This window comes from Homarus americanus, unplaced genomic scaffold (assembly GCF_018991925.1).
Source record: "Homarus americanus isolate GMGI-L3 unplaced genomic scaffold, GMGI_Hamer_2.0 scaffold17515, whole genome shotgun sequence".
Classification (NCBI taxonomy): Eukaryota; Metazoa; Arthropoda; class Malacostraca; order Decapoda; family Nephropidae; genus Homarus; species Homarus americanus.
This window is the reverse complement of record NW_024733365.1, coordinates 159,697-185,186: the sequence shown is the minus strand read 5'-3', so window position 1 is coordinate 185,186 and position 25,490 is coordinate 159,697. Positions and strand designations below refer to the sequence as shown.

Below are 25,490 nucleotides of genomic sequence, written 5' to 3'. Positions count from 1 at the left end.
GGAGTAGGTTTGTGTGTCTCCAGTTGTTGGGGTAGCACAACAGGCATGGATGAGAGACCAAGCTAACTGGTGAGTCGAGGAATAACGAAAACTACTATTTTAGTTCATGGCGGGAACGTAAATACTGTGGTGTGTGTGTTGTACTTTTGCAGCAAGTGTTGCTATCATAATCACAAAGATATATATTTATTACTATCATTATTATTATTATTATTATTATTATTATTATTATTATTATTATTATTAAACGTCGTTGTCATAGAAAATGTAATGGTGGAGGTTCACATATATTAATACTCACGACAGATAACAACTTAAGTAATGTCGTTATGTTAATGAGAAATGTTATAAAACTAACTTAACCTTTATACACACACTACTACTATTATTACTACTTTGTTGTCACTCGGAATCGAGTATGACGATCATCCAGCTGTGATACAATGATATGAGTTATTAAGGATATCACCTACGAGTTCTGGGGTGACTAAAGAGGCAGATACGGGACCGTCAGGGTCATTCACAGATGTTGCACATGTGGGGTACTACATCTAGTGCGGGAGGGGCAGCGGCGGCGTCTTTCCGGCGTTGGCGCTTGTCTGCCTCGTTATGCAGTCGGGTTAACTCCAAAGTATTGACACCTTCTTGTGTGGTGATCCTCTTCAGCCATGCTAATATTGTTATTATTATGCACTCTGTATCAGTGTTTTTCTGGCTAAATAAACTGTTTCAATTCAATTCAGGTGAGGGGATCGATTTGTCACTTTTTCAGGTTTGTCTTAAGACTATCCTTATACCTTTTCAGTTGCCCGCCAGCATTACATCTACTATTCGTTAGGTGACTGTAAAGTAGCTGCTTTGGCAGTCTACTGTCGTCCATGCAGGTAACATGGCCAGTCCAGCGTAGTTGTTCATGGATAATGGTAGCTTCGATGCTCCTACAGTTGGTGTCAGCGACAATACTGACATTTGTTTTCCTGTGTTCCCAGCGAACTCTGAGGATGGAACGTAGACTACGTTAGTGAAAGTTTTCAAGTGCCTTGAGGTGCCGCCTGTATGTGACCCATGTCTCGCCTCCATACAGCAGGGTGGGGAGGGCCACTGATCGATATACGTGCAGCTTCGTAGATAATTTCAGCTGCCTACAGCTGAAGACACAGCTAAGGAGTCGGCCAAAGGCTTGAGATGCACATCTGATCCAATGATGAATCTCTTCATCGATGTCCGCCGTGGTGGACAGGTGGGAGCCGAGATACCAAAAGTGGGTAACATTAGAGAGGGTAGTACCGTTAACGTGGATGGATGGTGGAGGTGTGGCTGAACCAGGGACACACACACACACATACACAACAACCCTTGGCAAATTTTTTTAGTGATATCTAATAAAAATAAATATTACTAGTTTCATTAAAAAATAATATATGCAATACCTAATTCACCAAATCAATGAAAAATATCTTAACGGAATATAAACATATTTTGACTTACTGTGTATACAACACCTCTAGATACAGTACATTAAGCTCACACCTGACATGTACTGTACTTTCCGCCACTGTGATCTATACACTGGAGGGGACGCTCGTGGTAATAAACTTTGTGAATTAATGTAAACACAGAGAGAATTTACCTGTAGCCCAGATGGATGGTGTTATTACCTGGCTCTTAAAGGATCTTATTACCTTAGTTAAGAGGATATTGACGAGGTGTGTTATAGTGCGGTGGAGGAGGGAGTCAGGTGAAGTAATTAAGATGAAGTCGGGTAAGGTAATGTAAACTACTGTAAGGTAAGATTCCGCATGGTTGGATAGCGTAATGTAACAAAACGTATGGTAGAATAACGTAAAAAGTAATGTAATGTACTGTAGGATAGTTAAAGGTAACGTACGATAGGATAACAGGGTATGGCAACATGTGACATCGTATGGTGGTATTAATAGGTTAAAGCAACGTATATTGTGAGGTAGAGACGTAAAGAAAAGTCCAGTGAAGACAGGCTATGTTAGGGTAAGTTGATCGAACAGTGCACAAGATGCTTCGGGTTGGTGCTCAGGAGGATGTCTTGAGTGAAGTTGATGTACATTCTAAGACATAACTATCATCCCAAATTTTTAATACATCGACGAAAAGTTGAGCCATCCGACACATGCATCTGTGTACCTCGAAAACAATTAGATTTCCACATTTTTTTGGTTGTTGTCGTATTCTTTAAGCTAATTATTTGTTAGCATTTAGGTTACAATAAGTAAATATTATAAAAAATAACATTGGAAAACTCAGAAGTGACTTACACTAATTATTATAATATTTGTGTACGTCTCATCTGTATAGTTTAAACCTTTAATGTTGTTTTGAGTAACATGGGATTTAATTGTTCTTCTCCCGAACTTATGTTGACATTTTACTTTATTTTTAATATATGATAATATGATATCACCTATGATGATCGTCCTGTATTGAAAAAAAAATGAGTTTGGTAATATTCGTTAAGGATAGAGGAGTTAGTTTAGGTTTTCTGTTAAACTATGCATGTATACCTAATATAATGAACTTCATGGTCGCCTACGGCCAGTCAGAAGTAAAAAAAAAGTACATGGAAGTTATCGGTAATAGACAATAGTAATAGTAAGTCCACTATTCGTTGAACAACTCCCAGCTTGTATCTATACCCTTTCCACGCTAAGCTGGCCAGCAAGCCACGCCCCTCGTCTATAGCTATAAATAGCTGATTGGTTCCCCTGAGCGATTTACCTCCACCCGGACAGCACGTAGAAAAGCGCGTATTTATTTCGACCTTTTATGATAAATATTTAAATTTTTCTAACATCCTCTCTGAAGCGCTAATGCCCTGAAATCATCTGCATTTTGATAGTTCAGATATTTAACATTATTTTAGATAATAACAGGTCTGTTTACCAATTGTGAACACATTTAGTTTGAATTTTCTATGAACCGATCAGCTATTAGTATAGAAGAGGGGTGGGACCTACGGGCCAGGTTAGCGTGGAAATAGGTCAGTCGGAACACCTGACCAGATGTACTCACAGTTATGCTCTCAGTATAATCCGCCAGGTTTACATAATAATCGGCCAAAACGACGAAGATACTTGTTTCTTAGACCGTACACCACACACACACACACACACACACACACACACACATTGTCGCAGAAGACTAAACCAATTGTTGCTTTTAAATGATAATCGGACATTAATTTTCTCCTCTCCTCATTATCCCTCTTAGTGCCAGTAAAGACCTCGAGTAATTTGTTTATGTGGTGGCACGGGTTGTTTCTTCCCCCTTAATCAACTGAGTTAGGAGGCTTTAAACCCACGAGATACTATTTACGTACACACTTACTATCTTAGTACCCATGTAAGATTATTGTACGGGATGTGTTTGTATTTGGCCGACAAAAGTTTCACAGGAGCTCAAGTCGTGTTTGTGCTGCCATCTGTCGGTTTCTGGTGGACCATCACGCAATATGAAGGTTAAATCGTATCTCGTGTTCATTTTGTTATTTTAATACTAACTTTTAGAATGATTTTCGTGACACAAGATTGTAAAATTCATTTACTGTTGAACCATTTTTTCTTTTTAAAGTCAGGCGGGGAGGGCGGTAGAAGCCTTGCATTAATCTATTAAAGGGAAAGGCTTCCCAGTTTTCAATGTACTAATAATAGGCGTTCATTTTGTATTCCTTTTAAAATTAAAAACTTGCAAATTTTTAAATGAACATCAGAGTAAGACATAATGATATTAACTTGTGTGGTTTATTACTAGAGTTGGTGGGGCGTAAACCACGATAACTAAAGAACAAAATTAGTATCTGGGAGCGTGATGTTATTAGATGTTTTATTATCAGTAATTAGGAATTATGATTTCGTTGGCAATAATCTATTTACATAACCGAGGTAATGAAAAATTATAGAGCTTGTTTCCTCTAATAAAACTAATGAATTTGGGTTATTTTGTGCGAATAATATTTTATAACACAAAACAGAAGATTTCATTTTTTTTAATTCTGAAGAAAAAGTTCGTATTAAGGAATTCATGGTCGTTACTACTAACATTAACAAACTATAAATACGTAACCCAACCCAACCCAACCCAACCCAACAGTGAGGGAAGCTTATACCCCAAAATCCGTGGTGAAGTACTGTAGGTGGCAATATTTTGTGATATATTTTGTTTATCACTACAGTAATATATTATGTTTTTCCTGTAGTTTTGAGTCGTTTTTTAGTTATACTGTTTAACCCTTTCAGAATTGATATATTTTTTAAAGACGATAAAATATAAAGCTTCAATGATATTAAGGATTGGAATTTTCTTTTGTGTGATCCGTAATTATCAAAGAGTTTCAGATATAATGGTCATTAATCTATCTATCTCTTTTTTCTCTATCTCTCATCTCTCTCTTTATCTTTTTTCACTATCCCTCATCTCTCTCTATCTCTTTATATATCTCTCTATCTCTCGTTTTTATCTATATCTCTCTCTCTCTTCATCTCTCTATCTCATTCTTACAATCCTGCTTTATTCTTTCATGAAACATTTTTAGGGATTTTTATTTTCCGGCTAACGGTAAATGGAAATTAAATCCCATTTCCATTTCAAAATGCAGGTGACACACTTTTGCGAGATGGGATCCGTCCCATGATGGTAAAAATGTATGTCAAGCTGATCGAAAATACACACATACATATACGGAAATATCACGCACATAATTACACACGTACACAGAAATACTACAAACAAAAATACATACGTACACGAAATAATAACGTACACAAATAAACAAGTACACCGAAATATACTAAGACACACATACGTATGTATATGAATGAATACATAGATAAATGCACAGACGAAAATGTACGCATGTACACACAAGCATGTATGTATACACAAGTATACACGCCTACACAACACACAAGAGCAAAATACATACAGTATATTCATACGTTTCCATACGAATACAAAAATACAATCCCCCCACCTCACATACACACGCACAAACCCTTTTACTAACCATTTCAACCCCCCTAGCCTTCCCTCTCCTTCCCTACCCCCCCCTTCCTCCTCTTCCCTACCCCCTACCCCTCCCCTTCCCCACAACAATACCTCAGGCTGGCAGGTTCAGACACGCGAGCCATCAAGGGTAATTTTCACAGCTTAAAAGGCTCTCGTTGCTAGATATCCGTATGTTTGTTATGCTCCGCTTTCTTCAGTTCTGAGATATTTGTGTGTCTGTGGGTGTGTGTCTGTGTGTGTGTGTCTGTGTGTGTGTCTGTGTCTGTGTGTCTCTGTGTCTGTGTGTACTCGATGACGTTGATAAATGGGATGACGTTGGCTTTCGGGATTGGTAATTGAAGATTTGTGTGCGTGTGTTTGGCAGTCCGGTGAAACATAGTGTGGGAGGTCGCGGGTATTTTTTTTTTATATATATTCGGAGAGAGAGAGAGAGAGAGAGAGAGAGAGTATAAAACAGACAGACAGACAGAAAGACAGACAACGTATTACAAACACCAACCAACTTCTATACTACACTTGTTTTTTCGCAACGGATTAAGAAAACTGTTGCAGGAATAACAGAAGGATAAAGACAGACAGACAGACGGACCAACAGACAGTCAGACAAGAATAGAAGAAAAAAAATAACAAAAGAATGAAACCAACTATCTCCTCTTGTAATTCCGGAATCGTACGTCAGAGAGAAGAAAAAAAGAAAGAAGCAAAAGAAAGAAAGAAAAATAACAGACATGCAATGGTTTGATCATGGAGATTAGTAAGAAAGACAAAGCAAGAAGAGAAGGTATAGGTTAGGGTTAAGAAGGAGTGTGGGATGATACGAAGGAGGAGGAATGGAACACGGGGTAGGATGGGAGTCTAGACACAATACGGGGTAGGATGGGAGTCTAGACACAACACGGGGTAGGATGGGAGTCTAGACACAATACGGGGTAGGATGGGAGTCTAGACACAACACGGGGTAGGATGGGAGTCACAACACGGGGTAGGATGGGAGTCTAGACACAACACGGGGGGGAGGATGGGAGTCTAGACATAACACGGGGTAGGATAAGTCTAGACACAACACGGGGTAGGATGGAGTCTAGACACAACACGGGATAGGATGGGAGTCTGGACACAACACGGGGTGGGATGGGAGTCTAGATACAACACGGGGTAGGATGGGAGTCTAGACACAACACGGGTAGGATGGGAGTCTAGACACAACACGGGGTAGGATGGGAGTCTAGACACAACACGGGGTAGGATGGGAGTCTAGACACAACACGGGGTAGGATGGGAGTCTAGACACAACACGGGGTAGGATAAGTCTACACACAACGGGGTAGGATGGAAGTCTAGACAGACACAACACGGGTAGGATGGGAGTCTAGACACAACACAGTAGGATGGGAGTCTAGACACAACACGGGGTAGGATGGGGTAGGATGGGAGTCTAGACACAACACGGGGTAGGATGGGAGTCTAGACACAACACGGGGTAGATGATGGGAGTCTAGACACAACACGGGGTAGGATGGGAGTCTAGACACAACAGGGGTAGGATGGGAGTCTAGACACAACACGGGGTAGGATGGGAGTCTAGACACAACACGGGGTAGGATGGGAGTCTAGACACACAACACGGGGTAGGATGGGAGTCTAGACACAACAGGGTAGGATGGGAGTCTAGACACAACACGGGGTAGGATGGGAGTCTAGACACAACACGGGGTAGGATGGGAGTCTAGACACAACACGGGTAGGATGGGAGTCTAGACACAACACGGGGTAGGATGGGAGTCTAGACACAACACGGGGTAGGATGGGAGTCTGAACACCACCACGTCAAGACAACACAGCTAACGGGAGGTAGAAAATAATACACATCATCCTCATCATTCTCACGTGCCTCTAACCTGAGAAACATGTCCTATCAATATGTGAGGAAAGAGTTAGACTGACTTTTATCTCTCTCCTCTGGTCTGTAACTCAGTTTTTCCTTATTATTAACTGTTTATGTGTTGTACTTTGTTATTTTACACGTAAATTTAGCTTGTAAAATTAAGATAGTTATAAATGAATTTTAAGATGTGTTGTAGACGAAGAGATTGAATTTACGTGCATAATAATATTAAAAGGAGAGAGAGAGAGAGAAAGAGAGAGAGAGAGAGAGAGAGAGAGAGAGAGAGAGAGAGAGGTAAGATTCCTCTACATACAAACATATCAAGTTTAACAGTCACCAATCACGCGTTTCTTTCGTCCATAACTTATCACTCAGGACAAATACTAAACTTCTGTAATATATAACAAAAGAAAACTATAAAGTGAAATACATCGACTGAATAAATATAAAAAACAGTATAAGCTGCTCCAACAACAACGATATTGAAACTGACTGGAAGGGAAATTTACAGAATATAGCCGCTACTGTTTTTTTTTTTTTTTTTTTAATCATTCAGTCGTGAACAACAAATAAAGAGTTGTCATTGGCTGGAGTCGTCAATCCTCATTTTTGTCTCAACCAACATAAATATTTTTGTCTCAACCAACATAAATATTTTTGTCTCGACCAACATAAATATTTTGTCTCGACCAACATAAATATTTTTGTCTCGACCAACATAAATAATTTTGTCTTCTATAAAGCTGCTCGACCTTCCCCAGCGGCTGTGATGTCGAGAAAGGTTAATCACAGCGTCTACACTGAGAGAGGCCCTCACCACCTGTCGCCAGAGGTAGTTCCTGTCTACCTCTGTATGTATGTATGTGTGTATAGATGTGTGTGTGTGTATGGACGGGTATTTTATCAATGTGAGTGTATGAGGGGCTTCTCTCTCTCTCTCTCTCTCACCACCACAGTATGTATATTCACCCGTGTACCATATGAAAGAGAGGCTTCACACTAACCAAACCCAAACAATACAAATAATAAAAAGCAATTCGAGTGGCAGACCTCCTCCATCTACTCCCTCCCAGCCAGTATTCTCGGTGCGTTAAGTTCACACAAAACACATGTGCATTCCACTACACAACTCCCTCCACCGTCCCTCCACCTGTACCCCTCCACCGTCCTTCCACCTGTACTCCTCCACCGTCCCTCCACCTGTACTCCTCCACCGTCCTCGGTACCTCCACCGTCCTTCCACCCCTCCACCGTCCCTCCACCTGTACCCTCCCACCCTCCCTCCACCGTCCCTCCACCTGTACTCCTCCACCGTCCCTCCACCTGTACCCCTCCACCGTCCCTCCACCTGTACTCCTCCACCGTCCCTCCACCTGTACTCCTCCACCGTCCCTCCACCTGTACCCCTCCACCGTCCCTTCACCTGTACGCCAGAAGACTTCCCCCACACCATTTTAAACCTAACCTAACCTAACCTACTCTACAAAAAGTTATATCACTTGTTATAGAGAGACGGAGAGGAGAGATGTGAGATAAAGAAAGGGAGGAGCGAGTGGAAACGTTTTGCAGAGATAGAAAGGGAGAGAGAGAGAGAGATAAGGAAAGAAGAAGGAGGAGGAGAAAGTTTGGTTTGAGAGGAGGTGGAAAAAGTTTGATGATGGTGGTGGAGAGGTGGAGAAAGTTTGATGGGGAAGAGACGAAAGGGTGGAGATAGTTCGATGGTGAAGAGGAGGAAGAAGAAGAAGAAGAAGATGAGAAGAGAGTTAGGTGTTGGTGGTGGAGATAGTGATGTTGGGGAGTAGGTGGTTGTGGGGAGGAGGAGGAGGAGGTGGGGAGGGGTAAGGGGTGCATGAAGGGAGGGGGTGAGATAGACAAAAAAAATGAGGCTGAGTTACAAAGGCTTCCACAGAGGGAGGAGGAGAGAGGTTGTACAGGTCACGCGGCTTCAATATAGGAAATGGAGGAAGAAATGGTGAAGTTTGTCGGGTTTTCACAACTGAGATTAAAAGGGAAGGGAGACGTTATTCAAATATTGTAGGAGTTAGAAAGCTTCCATAGTAGGGAGGGAGAGAGGTAGGGAGGTAGGGAGGGAGAGAGAGAGAGAGGTAGGGAGGAGGGGAGGAGAGAGAGAGAGAGGTAGGGAGGAGAGAGAGAGAGAGGTAGAGGTAGGGAGGAGAGAGAGAGAGAGAGAGAGAGAGAGAGAGAGAGAGAGAGAGAGAGAGAGAGGTAGGGAGAGAGAGAGAGAGGTAGGGAGGAGAGAGAGGGAAAAGACTGTTTAAGGAATTAATGAGTTCCATGAAAAGAGAGAGAGGAGGTTAAAAGCTTTTGTAGAGGTCGGAACTTCTAAGAGAGAGAGAGAGAGAGAGAGAGAGAGAGAGAGAGAGAGAGAGAGAGAGAGAGAGAGAGAGAGAGAGAGAGAGAGGACAAGTTCTGTATGAAACATTATTACGGAGCTTTCACATGAGAGAGAGAGAGAAAGTGTTTTGTAGTGAGAGATAATATTATAGAGAGGAGAGATAGTTATTAAACGTAGAAGACAGACAGACAGACAGACAGAGAAAGAGATAGAAGGGGGGGTAAAATAGCTCCATTACACAGCTCTACAACATGAGTGAAATTACAAAAAGAAAAAAAACTGAGTAGGTAGGTGAGAGTGGGTACATTATGGACTGCGAGAGGGGGAGTGTAATTTAGTACACGGGAGAAAATTGCTGAATATTGTTGGAGAATTAAGAGAGAGAGAGAGAGAGAGAGAGAGAGAGAACAACGTCTGTGAACGCTGAATATAAAAGAAAGTCAAGAAAATACCATTAGAACGAACGTGTTACACCCCACCCCCCAAAAAAAAAATACGAAGAACTCAATTACATCTACTACTACTACTGATACAACACACACACACACACACACACACCTTCCCTCCCATTCTCACGCAGGCAGGCACATCTATCTATCTATCTGTCTGTCTGTCTGTCTCGTATAGGTTGGATCGAGGTACAAAAGCCCTTAATGAAGAGAGGAGACACAAAGTAAAGAGAGAGAGAGAACAAGACAGGGAGTGAGAGGGGAGGCCGAGAGGACACATATAGTCCTCAGACGTCGTTTCATGTGTGAGGTGATACACATCTCAGCCGTCTCCCCAGCAGCGCATATCAGTATTTCTCCAGCACCGGACTGGCTCGCCTCCCTCGACCTGACTGGTCGTATCAGTTTTTTGCCTGAACAACTTATCCCGACTTCCACTCCAACCCATTTCTGAAAAGTATTTCCAAATGTCTGAACTTGAGATTTTCTTCTTGGTAAAACTGCACCAACAATGGAAAAGATCATATCTGTTTAAGTTTTCTCCTTTTGCTTTATGTCGTGCGAGTATACATGCATATATATATATATATATATATATATATATATATATATATATATATATATATATATATATATATATATATATATATATATATATATATATATATATATATATATATATAATATACCGCGTAAAATTGTGATGTAGAGGCAGCTCATAATTGTTTGTGTATGTTTGATAATTATATCATTAATATCACACCTGAGACACACAGCAAAGGGAAAAGAACCTGACTAGTTAGAGTACTTGAATATACCGAGAACGTGTTCCAGGGAATTCATCTCCATTCTTTACATTAAAACCTCCAGCTCAGGAAATGGAATTTAACATACGTTTTTGCTTATTGCGGCAAGTTTATATACAGTACACAAGGCAGGGAAACTTGAGACTAATGTTGCTGGTTTATTACAGGTAATATTTCCCTTAGAATTAGCGGCTCTTACACTCCACTCCTGGGCGTGAAACACCTGAAAGAGATATGTTGTAATAACTGTGATGAATAAACTTGGTCTACAGTGAAGGCTAGTTGTTATATGCGCTCTGTTATCAACTGTCAACACGAGTGGGAACAAACCCTTTATGTACAGGTGCTCCAACCCTTCCAACAACTTTAGGCTCTTAAGTAAAGGCAGATGGACTCAAACCCACTACTTCACCCCATCCACCACACCCTTCACCCCATCCACCACACCCCCATCCACCACACCCCCATCCACTACACCCCCATCCACCACACCCCATCCACCACACCCCATCCACCACACCCCATCCACCACACCCCATCCACCAAACCCCATCCACCACACCCCCACACCCCATCCACCACACACCCCATCCACACCCCATCCACCACACACACCCCATCCACCACCCCATCCACCACACATCCATCCCATCCACCACACCCCATCCACCACACCCCATCCCCACCACACCCCATCCACCATCACCCCATCCATCCACACACCCCATACACCACCACACCCCATCCACCACACCCCATCCACCACCCCATCCACCACACCCCATCCACTACACCCCCATCCACTACACCCCCATCCACCACACCCCCCATCCACCACACCCCATCCACTACACCCCCATCCTACACCCCCATCCACCAAACCCCCCATCCCCTCCTCTACAACAGCACCACTACATCACAAAATACAACAATACCACAAATAGAAAGACAAATACTGAAACCCCAAAAATATACCACAGTAAAAGAATGAGAGACAGGCAGACACACTAACAAGATCATGAACGGATCAAGTGTACACAGCATGAATTGGGTAAGGCAACCAAATGACCAAATACTGAGAGCTGTAAAAATCAACTGAAGCAAAGTGAAATGACAACTAAAACTGTATCGACTTATAACGAAAAACAATTTATGTCAATTTACGCCTTTCGTCTAGTCACGTGTTTGTCTGTCTACATGTCAGTCAATCTCTGTCTTTCTTTACCATTCTATCAATACATATTTTTTTTATATGAAAGAAATCTTCGTATTGAGCTGAATCTTTCCTGGCTTAGGTTATCTCACTCTATCTCTTAAACGAAGTCAGATATTTTGTTCCTCTTCTCCCAGACAACTCTTCAGTGTACGTATTATAAATTAGTTTCCTTTTTTTATCTTTCGAGGTTTTCCCGATTTTCCAGATTTTTAGGTTTTACAGATTTTCCATATTTTCCAAGTTAGGTTTATTCCTTTAGTCCTCCAGGAACAATTCTTCGGCTGCGATTCTTTCTTTCAATAATTCTGAAACCTTCCCGGCGTGATTTCGTTTTCCTTTATTTTTATAGATACAGATCTCCTGGAATTAATATTACCACAGAGAGATTAGCCACGCTTTCTTTCAATTATCGTCGACAGATTAGCCTCGTAGGTGGAGGTGGCGGGTGGAGGTGTGTATACCATTAACGTATCTCCTGTGGATCGGATGGAGGAGGACTGCTTGGTAAGGCAATTATTGACATTTCTTATACGCGTTCTTGTCATCGTCAGTATAAAGACTCATTGTCGTTAAGTATATTAATATCCTGCGGTACTGATTGGCTGTTTGTGTTTGTTTTCTCATTCCAAATATTTACTTGATTATATTTATTTGTACTATTGTTCTTTTGTTTTTGTCGTGTTTCGTTTTAGCTTTCATTAAGGTTCCTCAAGAAGTTTGTCGGGCTTGAGGCTGATATCAAATTTCCCTCACGCGTGTAAAGAGCTTTTCTTGTTAGTGTTGTCATACTTCACTGTTGACTTGTCTAATATTGTCCCGGTGCGTCTGTTATCAATTTCCCTCGCTCTCACAGTACAATTTCCTTACACAAATGAATCGCTCAGAACTGTACGACTATTTTTTTCGTATTAATCTTTTGTTGTCACTTGATTGTGTTACTGTCCTGAGGCACATCACTGTTTAATTTATCACAATACAAAAAGAATCGTCGATCTTCTCACAGCTGATGATCTTATTGTTGGAGTTTCTGCGTTAGTTTTTTTCTTTATTTAAACTTTCATCAGGTAGACGAAGAGGATATACTGGAGGCCCTTTGAGGCTACAGGTGTGCCAGCATGTAATTAACTCACTTCTTTTACTTGTGAACTTGTAGCGAAAATATACATTTCGAAAACAGGTAAATATTTATATGTATATGGCTACTATATATAATTAGAATCTTCGGAGCTTCTTTTCTGATGCCAGCCTTATGTACAGAGGTTAATCTGGCCTCTTTGTGGAGAAGGTTAACAAGCAGATGAAACTGAAGGAGGCATCTTCCGGCAGCACGTTTATTCAGTCGGTTGTCCCATCCTTCAATGTCATTATTGGTACACACGGACCGATTGAACATACTCCAGCTGGATGGTGGCCAAGTGGAGCTGTGGATCCTTATTCTTGATATATTATCTACCATAGTTTGTAGTGGGGCTGTGGTGGCTTGGCGCTACAGACGTTCGAACATCTGAACTATTTCTCCCTCCGGCAGAAACGGAAGGGCCATCAATTTACGCAGGTACTTGTATGTTCCGTCATCATGTTGCAGACTAAATTAGCTGGACTTTAACAATTACTAAACCTACAGACGATGTTTTCATAGTTTCGAAAACTTTATTGAAGTTCAGTTCTTTACATTAATACATTACTAAACCTTAATAAAACAGGTAACAAAACAGGTGTGGGCGAACCGACTCGATAGTGTGGGTGAATCAACTCTAAATGTTGGTAAAATGACTTGTGGGCGAAATAATCGGATTCCATCTGTCGAACACGATAACAAAATTTGATTGATAACTTACCGGATATTAACAGTTAAAAGCCTTTGTAATACGTTAAGATAACTGTAACAGGTTAATTAAACCTATATGATGCATTAACAAAAGCTGACTCATATATACTAACAAGTTAAACCCAATACAGTACGTTAAAAAATAAACCTCAGCTCCTACATACATCCTGACACTAACAAGTTAAACCCAAAACCTTAGTTCTTATATATATCCTGATACGAACAGGTTAAACTCAACGAAATAAAACGCTTGTTAAAAAAAGGTAGGAAGGATGTGTGGTAGGCTGAGGAAGGTCACGTTAGTAGCCACCGTGATGATGGCCACCTCAGCAAATTGGTGTTGATGGAGAGTTGAGAGGAAACACGAGCCGAAGACAAGCTGTCTTCGGCAACCATTAATACTTAAAAAACAAGAGAGAGAGACAGAGAGAGAGAGAGAGAGAGAAGAAAAGTAAATAACAAACACACACACACACACACATATATATATATATATATATATATATATATATATATATATATATATATATATATATATATATATATATATATATATATATATATATCTCACAGAGGCAACTGGATTACATCCAGTTGCCTCTGAAGAAATAAAGACGAAAGCTAAGGTGCATGTGATTTTATCAAGATTTATCTTATCCACGTTTTCATCTACATGATATATATATATATATATATATATATATATATATATATATATATATATATATATATATATATATATATATATATATATATATATATATATATATATATATATATATATACATATATATATATATCCTGCAAAATCATGCACAGATAAATTTCCTTTCTTTACTGATCCACACGCACGATGTGAAAATAAAAAACCCATCAACTTGTTTTAGGAGTCATTTGGAAGAGGGGAAATTAAAACAGACACAATCTATATTTTCGCATTCTTTTCCTGAACTATGAAAAGAAAATTAATGTAAAGAATCAGAGAGACGTCCTCGTGTAACAAAGGTCTATGTATAGAATAAAGTAATTTGAGTGGAAATACTGCAGTTTCAATATTTCTGCTTCTAGATCAAGTTGTAAAAAGCTCACTCACCGTACTGAATGTGATACCCAACTTTTATTTGCACCAATGTGATTTTTTTTTATTTACTTAACATGAGATAAAAAAGACAGAAATAGAGAAAGAAAATAAAAGAAGGAAAAGAGAATGCAAGATATATAAAAGTAACGTATCTCTGTTTTCATGGACGGCACCGATCAAGTTATGACGCGGCGATACTCAAGTACCAAAGGAATAGAGGTGTCGTTCAATAGGCAGTGGTGGCGCTGTCTCTCGCTACACTCTTTACAACACCTTCTGTCTTCTAGCGTAACAAGTGCTCAAAAAGAATTAATTTAGAGGCATCGTTCCGTTAAATAATTTTGTGCTTCTCTCTCGCATAATCCTTGTTACAATCTCAAAGCTTCACATCTTCTTGACGAAACGAAATACCTGAGTATATTTCATCATGTTTTACCTTTAGGGGCAATTTAAGAATTTACTACACACCATAAAACATTCTCTGACTTTTAACTGATCCAGGTAGTGATTATTCCTTTGTGTGTGACTGAGCGAGGTTCTTGTGGAGTACTGTAAGGCTGTTTCTTTCCTCCTACATTTTTGTTATTTCTTTTATTCGATAATTTCTCTCTGGTCTCATGATACATTCAAACACTGGTGATCATTGGTCATTATTCTTGTTACCGAAACATTGTTTATGGTGAATCATGTCGGACAAGCGGTCATTATACTCTACGTTAAGTTATACCTGGATATATGGCGCTTAACCCTTTGAGTCCTAGAGGGTTAAGTCATCGTCGTCAAAAAGTTAAACCATCGTCATCAAAGGGTTAATTAAGCTACTGTGTTATCCTATTTTTTTTTATTTATATATTTTGTATTTATTTATCTATTTTGGGTTAAGGATGAGGTATCAAGAGGCGTAATATAAGAGAGTGACTGTCAGCAGGTTGTGTTGGCTCAGAGGGGACGACGGCATTGTTCTTGACTCACAGTTGGTCGATTGAAACAAAAGGGAATTTATCGGAGTGGAAGAGGTCGCTGTTTGAGGCTTACTTAGGTGAATAAATGGTAAGGAAATGGATATACAGTTTATTCATATATAAAAAGAAAGAGAAATTAATAGAAAAAAGAGAAAATGGAGAGAAAGAAAAGATATAAGAGGGAGAGACAAAAAGAAAGTCAAAGAGAGGAGAGAGAGAGAGACAAAAAGAGAGAAAACAAATATTATCTTTAGTTTTGGTCGATGATAAAACGACGTCAACTTTAAATTTCATACCAGTGTCATATTTTTCTCCCGAGAATTTTACCTTTGTATGTGTGAGTCGGATTATCTGTACAATTCTTCCTGAAAATACAATCGTCTAGTTTATAGCCAAAGGTAAACAATAACGTGTTTATTTTCTCACAAGAATCACACGTTTTCGCGATCATTTTTCCCCCCTGGGTGTTGTCTTCTGTGTGATGAAGACTACCTTAAGAAATTTTATCAGTTAACCTTAAGAAAATCATCTCTCTCTCTCTCTCTCTCTCTCTCTCTCTCTTTGTTTCCGTCATCCCTTGTCTCAACACTCTCGGGTGATGAGTGGGAGGTGATAACTGGTTAACAAAGAGTGATGAACGGCTTTGAATCGAGGGGGAATAACATATTATGTAAATTCACACTTCAGGGAAACTCTACGAGTCCTCTCAATATATGTATGTATATTATATAAACTGTATACATATATTCAGGGTCACAGAATTTGATGAAAATACAGACATGAATGAATACAGTAGTCTTAATATACATTGGTGTTAAGAACACGAATCTATAAACAGTATCTGAAGTGTTATTTTCTCGTATTGTAGACTGTTTTATACTGTGGTGAAGCAATAGTTGACACTTTCTTAAATAATGAAAGGAAAAATTATGCATCATATGCTTATTTTACTTGATAAATGAATTTCCTAACCTAACCTAACGAGGCTTAACCTAAACCCGTCAGGTAGCGGTAGAGTGTTTAATCACCAGGTAGAGTTGGGGGGTGACTGTACTCTTCAGGTGATCTAAAAGTATAAACACCGGGAGGAAAAATATTTTGACGATTGATTACGAGTTTTAAATATTAAGAAACATAAATAATAAATAAGAGTACCTAAAAAATTGTGTAAGAAGAGAGTACTGGGAGAGTCGCCCACACGGAGTACACTCTTCAATGAAAGAGTACAAAAAGATTAATACAAAATAATTTCACAAAGGAAATTAATCTAGTTTAATATTAAAGGGTTATGACCTATCAATCTGGTGCTATGAACTTTTGGGTCTGATATTATGTTAACTGTAGGTCAAATGTTAAACAGAATTACCGGGTTTGGCCTCACATCTAGGCGCTTTATGTGATGTTTAGAAAAGTACTCCAACAACAGAATAAAACATTAGAATAAAAGTTGAAATGTCACCGCCACCCACACAGACCACCGGGGTCACTCGAAGATCAAGGGTCATTCTTGGGAGGTCACGGGTCATTCTCGGGAGGTCAACTCGTCAAAAATTACAAGTCGTAGTGAGCCTCATGTGTGTTATTACCCGGGTCATAATTACAAGGCTGGTATTGTTTTCGGTCTTGTGTGTGTGTCTCTGGCTGTCTATCTGTGTGTGTGTGTGTGTGTGTGTGTGTGTGTGTCCCCAAAATAAGTCGAGAATAAGTTGGCGGAATTGCACCAAACATGAACACGAGACAAGGTTCCCACGAGAAACTTTGGTGCAAGTCGTGTCAACATTAACCAAGTGTTGCCATCGTTAATATGTCTTTTTTTTCGGAGATTACAGAAAACAATGACAAACTACACTGATTTACAGCAACAGCATCACTCACCAATTTGATATATACCCTGCCCTGCCCTGCCCTGCCCTGCCCTGCATTGGTAGCGGTTCGCGGGCAGGGTTTGGACCTGTGCTGTACTGTGAACACATTAAGAGTCATACATTAAACAGTGAACTTTGTATACGAGTCAGATGACGACCTCGGGAAACTATATATGAAAACAAATTATGATTAAAAAATAAAGAACATGCACGATGGCAACATATGTTCCTTATAATAAAAAACTTGACAACGAAATAAAACCAAAATACGAAAATTCTCTAAGAATTGAGACCATAAAGGTTTAAAATTTATATAATCCGATCAAGAATCAGTTCACCTTTCATAAGCCAAAAATCTTTCTTGTTTTTAGTTTCTTTTTTGTGTGTGTTCGGTCTAACACAGAACAAACTTTTTGTTGTAAAACTTCGGATTATTTTACACTACAATTCAGATTATAAAGGTCAATTTACAGGAGAAGACACCACTGTCACCATCACTGTCACCACCACCCGACACCACCACCCATCACCACCACCACCCGTCACCACCTTCAGCGTCACTAGCACCACCGTCGCCACCACCACCCTGACCTGCCCAACCCTTAACTTGCTCAACCCCTGACCTGCCCCACCCTTAACCTGCTCCACCCTCTGACTTCCACTACCGTTTGACCTGCTCCACTCTTAACCTGCCCCATCCTTAACGTGTTCCACTCCTGACCTGCTCCACCCCTGAGCTGCCCCACCCTTGAGCTGCCCCACCCCTGACTCTTAACCTGCCTCCTCCACCCCCTGACCTGCCCCCTTATGACCTGCTCCACCCTTGACCTGCTCCGCCTCTGACCTGCTTCACCTTGACCTGCTTCACCCCTTGACCTGCCCCACCCTTTACCTGCTTCACCTTGACCTGCTCCAACCTTAACCTGCCCCACCCTTGACCTGCTCCACCCCTGACCTGCTCGACCCTTGACCTGCCACACCCTTTACCTGCTTCACCCCTGACCTGCTTCACCCCTGATCTGCTCCAACCTTAACCTGCCCCACCCTTAACCTGCCCCACCCTTGACCTGCACCACCCTTGATCTGCTTCCAACATGGTATCAATCTTTAAGGACGGAGGAAAGAAAGGAAGATCGTAAGGAAGGAAGAGAGGATGAAAGAAAGAAAGGAAAGAAGCGAGGAATAAAAGAAGGAAGAAAGGGAGAAAAGAAGAAAAGAAGGGAGGAATAAAGGAAGGAAGAAAAGAAGGTACAGTAGAGTGAAATGAAAACAAACATAAGGAAGAAAAGAATGAAAGATAAAAGAAGGAAGGTAGGAAAGAATAAAGGAAGAAATGAAGAAAGGAAGAAGGAAATGAAGAAGAAAAAAGCAAAAAGAAGGGAAATGAAGGATGAATGGATGAATGTAAGAAGGAAAGGCCAACGAGAAAGAAAGAAATGAATGAATAAATGATAGAAAGAAATATAAAAGAAGGAAAGAAGGACACCATGAGAAACAGCTTTCACACTCCCCCCCTCCCCTTCCCGTGATTCACTACAGCATTATGGCGTCAACTCGAGCGATAAAGGGACAAAGGGAGACCACAAATAAGCGTACTATCAGCTTCGTACTCATTGTCTCTCTCTACATAAGAAAAGAAACGTAAATAACTCCCACAAAAAAAAACATTACTTTCTCGTTTCTCCATTTTTATTTATTTTTTCATTATATATGGTTTGGTGTGTAAGGAAGGAAGCGTTTTATCTGCCATTGATTACCTGCCTTAATATCATACAAAATGGGAACTAAATGAAAGAAAATGGGAACTAAGTGAAAGAAAATGGGAACTAAGTTAAAGAAAATGGGAACTAAATGAAAGAAAATGGGAACTAAATGAAAGAAAATGGGAACTAAGTGAAAGAAAATGGGAACTAAATGAAAGAAAATGGGAACTAAATGAAAGAAAATGGGAACTAAATGAAAGAAAATGGGAACTAAGTGAAAGAAAATGGGAACTAAGAAAGAAAATGGGAACTAAATGAAAGAAAATGGGAACTAAATGAAAGAAAATGGGAACTAAGTGAAAGAAAATGGGAACTAAATGAAAGAAAATGGGAACTAAATGAAAGAAAATGGGAACTAAATGAAAGAAAATGGGAACTAAGTGAAAGAAAATGGGAACTAAGTGAAAGAAAATGGGAACTAAGTTAAAGAAAATGGGAACTAAATGAAAGAAAATGGGATTTGAATTAACGACATAAACCGTTAGTATAAGATAAGACAATAACATTACTGTGGGTTTAATGTATTGGAAATATAATTTAATTCACAAAAAAAAAATTATTTTTTTATCCCTGGTGATAAAAAATAACACAGCTAATTCCTTCCGTCTTGAGGCATTTTTCAGGCGATTTGTTTTGTAAAATTCATAAAAATTTAAAATTACGTAAATAATCGCTAAAAATATAATCGTAATAGCAGTCGTAGTAATTAAGTAGTTATTAATGTTATATTAGTGGTGGTAGTGATAGGGTAGCCATAGCAACCAAGTGTTTGTACAGTCAGAATTGTGGTAGAAGTGGGTGATAATAGTTGTAGTGGTAGTAGTTTTCAGAGAAGTATATGGGGTAGGACTACAACTATCATACTTGTGGTGCGAGTCGTGGTAGTAGTGATATTAATAGTAGTGGTAATATTAATAGCAGTAAGAATAGTTTTAGCTGATAGATATAGTGGTTATATTTGTAAAGGAAGGAATAGTTGTAGTGGTGGTTGAAGAATTTGTAGCTGTGGTAAATTGTCAGGAAAGGGGTGGTGGAAGTTGTGGTGTCATTGATGGTGGTGATGGTTATTGTGTGTAGGTAGTGGTGGTAGAGGAGATGGGGAGGTTGTCGTATTAATGGTAGTGGTGGTGGCGGGATGGGTGCGGTATTGGTGTTAGTGGTAGTAGCGATGGTGGTGCTGGAGGTGGGATGGATGGAGTACTGGTAATGGTGGTAGTAGTGACGGTGGTGATAGTAGTAGTAGTGATGGTACTGGTTGTTGTGGCGGTAGTGGTAATAGTAATGGTAGTAGTATTAGTAGCAGTAGTAGTAGTGAGAGCTGGGTAGTGATTTAATAATGACAGCAATAATGGCAATTCTACTATCATTAACAAAATTCACAAGCTAAAGTACCATATTAAGCAAAAGAAAAAAAATTCATATCATAAATTCTAACACTGTGCATCAGTTCGTGGAAAATGTCTGTTACTGAGAATAAAACGCAAGTCAACATTTCAATAAATAACAGCAGTTGGATCAAAATACCACTTCTACGATAAAACAGTAACTAAACGAGCATTATTCAGTAAATAAAACAACATTATTCAATAGATTAAAGAACAAAAAATCATGTATAAGATAAAGCATCAGTCAGAAGAGTAACATAAGTTTCTCTACCAGCACAGTTCATTTCATGTATATAATGTAAAATCTTTATATGAGGGTCTCCAAGTACTATATTTATGAAAAGAAAAACACAAGATCGAGAATAATGTTTTTGAAATCATACGTTATTGTAAATGTTAGTTTGGTGTAAATGTTTTATTGTTAATGATAGTTTTAGTGTAAATGTTATTTTGTAAATGTTAATCCTGTGATGTTATTACTCACTAAGAACTTTTTTTTTCAGTGAATTTTAGTCTTGTAATGTATCAATAAGCTTAAAATAATTACACCCAAGATTGTTTTATGAAATGTTACACGCAATTCACAATTTACAGCGGAAAAAAAGAGGTTACTGTCATACCCTCCCACACTCTCCCCTTCAAGTTGACCTGTGAACGATCCCCACCAAAAAATAATATACGTTCTACTTCAAAATGTATCACTTAAAAGAATATTACAAACCCTAAAAAAAAAATTGAAAGACTTCTGAGTTAGATCATATAACAGAGAAATTCACCTACAGAGTCATCGAAAAAGATTACCCATATTTTGAATGGTTTTATATTAGAATTTTGACTTTTCTTTTACACTGGTTCTGTATAAGTGATTTAGTGGAACACGTGAGGGAGGTGATGATGTTAAGTGGTATTTTTTATTATTATTATTATTTTTGTGGGGGGGTTATGGGAAATGTCTTGAGCAGCCGCTGTCTGGAACAATGGTCGAAGAATTTCCCAGATCTTGACGAGAGGGTCAGAAACTGGGCGTAGTTTTATACTTGATGGAACGTGGCCAAAACCAATATCCTGGCCAACATTACACGTGTGGTTTTGGTGTTCAACTTGACCCAAATCAACCCCAAACCAACACTCATCTGGACATTAATCCTCGGATAAAAAAAACTAAAATTCTGAAATAAATATCTTGAAACGTTGAAGTATTAGAGAGCGGTTTTAGAATTTTTATAGAGCAATAAAGAACCAATCAAATACAAAGAAAATTAATTTCTTAATTCAGTTTGGAGTTTCAGTAAGGACGAAGGATATTATTTACACGTTGCATTATAGACTATAATAATAATAATAATAATAATAATAATACAGTAATAATAATAATAATAATAATAATAATAATAATAATAACAATAATAATAATAATAATAACGGACACGAACACAATAAAAACATAAGCCTTGTAAATAACAAACAAACCTACTTACTGCAGCGAGACACATCAATGACAAAAAACAAAGATACAAGTATTTATTAGGTGCTTAATACCTTACCATCATTCATTCCGTCATTGTATTGTATTTCCAATTTTATTAAAAAATAAAAATAAAATAGCGAGAGGATTTTCTTCTAATAGAGCTCGGTTAGTTTTTGTATTCGTATAAAATAATTCTGATTACCAGGATGACTTTATAATATTTACATTAATATATTCCAAGTAATGTGTTCAAGGTGGATTACGTGTCATTACGTAAACAACATGAGTAATATATGCATCAGAGGCTTAACACTTAATTATATATGTATATTAAACCCCAGCCTTACAAGACATTTTCTGTAACTTATGCAGACTGAAATTTCTCCTGGTAAATATAACAAGTTATATTAGGTTCATAAATTAATACTAAGTTTATAGTTTTCATTCATCACACACACACACACACACGCGCGCGCGCTACACACACACACACACGCGCGCACACACACACACACACACACACACACGCGCACACACACACACACACACACACACACACACACACACACACACACACACACACACACACACACACACACACACACACACACACACACACACACACACACACACACACACACACACACACACACACTAACACACTCACACACACACACACACACACACACACACACACACCGTATTCATGGATATATTTCATCACTGTTAAAAATCTTCCTAGCTGGTATTAAGCTCATTAACTGTTATTGCTCCTGACAATAATTGATAATGATACAGTATTTCGACAAAGCTGTGAGAATATACATACAGTATACATTTTCTCAGTCTATTATTCGTTGTATTTCTTTTAGTCTAAAAAAAATGTTGATGAAATCATAGTGAATCAGTATTTTTTTTATTATTGTTATTAAGAGAGAGAGAGAGAGAGAGAGAGAGAGAGAGAGAGAGAGTTCACAATATATGCCATTCAAACTTTTCTCAAAATTTTCAGTTTCATTTACATATTAATATAAAAAAAATCATCCTAACTCTAATTCAAAATCAACTCACATAAAACTATGATAAAATCTAAATACGAAAAACTTGAAAAAGATTCAAAGAAAATTATACAAAAGAGTTCAGTGTATGCGTGACAGTTTGAATGCGTTGTTGCGTTACTGACCGCAGCCATAGTCATTTGGACGCACAGTGCAAACGCATAAACGAAGCATACACACCACCACCACAACATTAACCTGAGCGTCAATTTTGAAGACGATAACTCTGAACTATGTGACGACACACACACACAACCACAGCTTAAAGTAAAAAAAAACAAAATATAAGCAACATATAACGTCACCTTAAATGTATATTATATATATATATATATATATATATATATATATATATATATTTTAACACGTATGGTACAGTATAAATAACTGATAATATATATAATAGACAACTTGAAAGGGCAACTGAAATATATCGAGAGAACAGGCACGAGAGGCTCCCTAAAGTTGGTCATCTTGGCCTTTGATTGAGTCATTTGAGTCAAGTAATAGAGACACTAACCTCTCCAGGACACAGCCAGCTTGATACTTTCTTAGAAGACATATTTATGCAGTTTATTCTTCCATATTTCATTCAGATAAAAGGCAACAATCAAAATGTTATTTAGTTTAAAGGATTGAAGATCTCCTTAAATCTACATCCATGGCTTTGTGCTTCAAGAAACTATAAAGAAACCTTTTAATATAAACGATTTTTTTTAAAGAAACATCAATGAAATTCTAAAACATATATTCAAGTTAGTTACTACATAGGTGATAGAACACAGGTCCAGCAACACCACACAGACACAAACTTAACTCTCAACTTACCAGGAAGGAAGAGGACCAACTGCAACAGGCAGAGGATCAGATCCTTTAGTCCTAACATCATGGTGGTATTATAAGGTGTCCTGGAAGGCACGACACTAAACTTTAGCAATAATAATGTCACTCAACGGTATAAATGATCTTAGTAACAGGTGCACTATGTACATACGAGTCACTGATTGGAGAAGCCCACCATGGAGCGCTCATGGTAAATAGTACAAATTTGTATCCTTTTTTGCTATTATTTCTAAATACTTTCTAGATATTCTATCATCGCCACACTCTATTATAACCATCAAAGTATCTAAATGTCTGAGCATTGACAAGTGTCACGTGTAAATTCGTGGTTCTGTGTCCCAGTGTCACCCCCGACCCGAGGCATGACGTCCGTGACTGGGCCAGCTCGTAGCGAGAGCTCCGCCACGCACACCGTCCGAAGACATACTGACTGACTCTCAGCTTCCCCCGTCCACCACTAGCGTCTACCAGGCGCCGTGACCAAATAGCTGCGCCAGATCCACAAGTCAGTGCTCATATCCACACTGTTTCGGACGATGTGCGCGCACTGTGAGGAATTTTTAATGCTCTCGCGCCCACCCCCGTGAGAGTGGGCGCCTCGGTTTCGGTAAAATATTACGAGTGGTTATCCTTAATATTCTAACGGGGGACGTCTGACGGGTGACCATTGATGTAACAACCACGAGGTCATACACGATCCCGTTGTTGCCCTCAATGTCTTTATTAAATTGGTGGAGATTTTATACAACTCTAGACTAGTCGGTCACAGAGAGTGAGTATTAACACATCTGGTGGTCACAAGGGTTCTCTCCTTAGGCAACCGGCGATAACTAAGCTGTGACTCCAAGCTGTAACTCTACCAAGTTGTGAATACCAAACTGTTACTTTACCAAGCTGTGACTCCCAAGATGTGGCTACCAAGATGTGACCACCAAGATGTGACCACCAAAGATGTGACTACCAAGCTGTGGCTACCAAGATGTGACTCCCAAGATGTGACTCCCAAGATGTGACTACCAAGATGTGACTACCAAGCTGTAACTACCAAGCTGTGACTCCCAAGATGTGGCTACCAAGATGTGATTACCAAGATGTGACTACCAAAGATGTGACTACCAAGCTGTGACTACCAAGCTCTGACTATATTAAGCTGAGCGATTATAACTGCGAGCAAACCTCATGATGTTACATATAAAATACGACGACTTTATCACCATAATAACAGAGACTTACTGAGTGACGTCCTATAATGCAACTTTTTCTTAGATAAAGTTTTGGCCGCCGATAAATTGATATGGCTCTAAGAGGAAACTACGGCTTTTCTTATCAACTTTCAGGGTAAACATCAACATTTGTGTCACTCATAGATAAATAAATGACAACATATCTTGCCGTAACAAATATATGACCCATTTATCGTGCGCTGAACCTCCACTCTACGAGGATTCCTGACACACACAAGTGAATCGGATGTGACTTGTTCGTTCT

The 25,490-nt window shown here is 39.1% G+C and overlaps 1 protein-coding gene across 1 annotated transcript in view; it reads right to left on the bottom strand.

Moving 5' to 3' along the window:
• The window catches only part of LOC121869782 (carbonic anhydrase-related protein 10-like), a 165,154-nt gene extending 140,674 nt beyond the window's left edge, over nt 1-24,480 (bottom strand). The window contains exon 1 of the mRNA XM_042371343.1: nt 23,988-24,480. Within this exon, the coding sequence (XP_042227277.1) occupies nt 23,988-24,048 (61 nt within the window). The 5' untranslated portion in view covers nt 24,049-24,480. The remainder of the gene's footprint in view (nt 1-23,987) is intronic.
• Nucleotides 24,481-25,490: the final 1,010 nt, after the last annotated feature.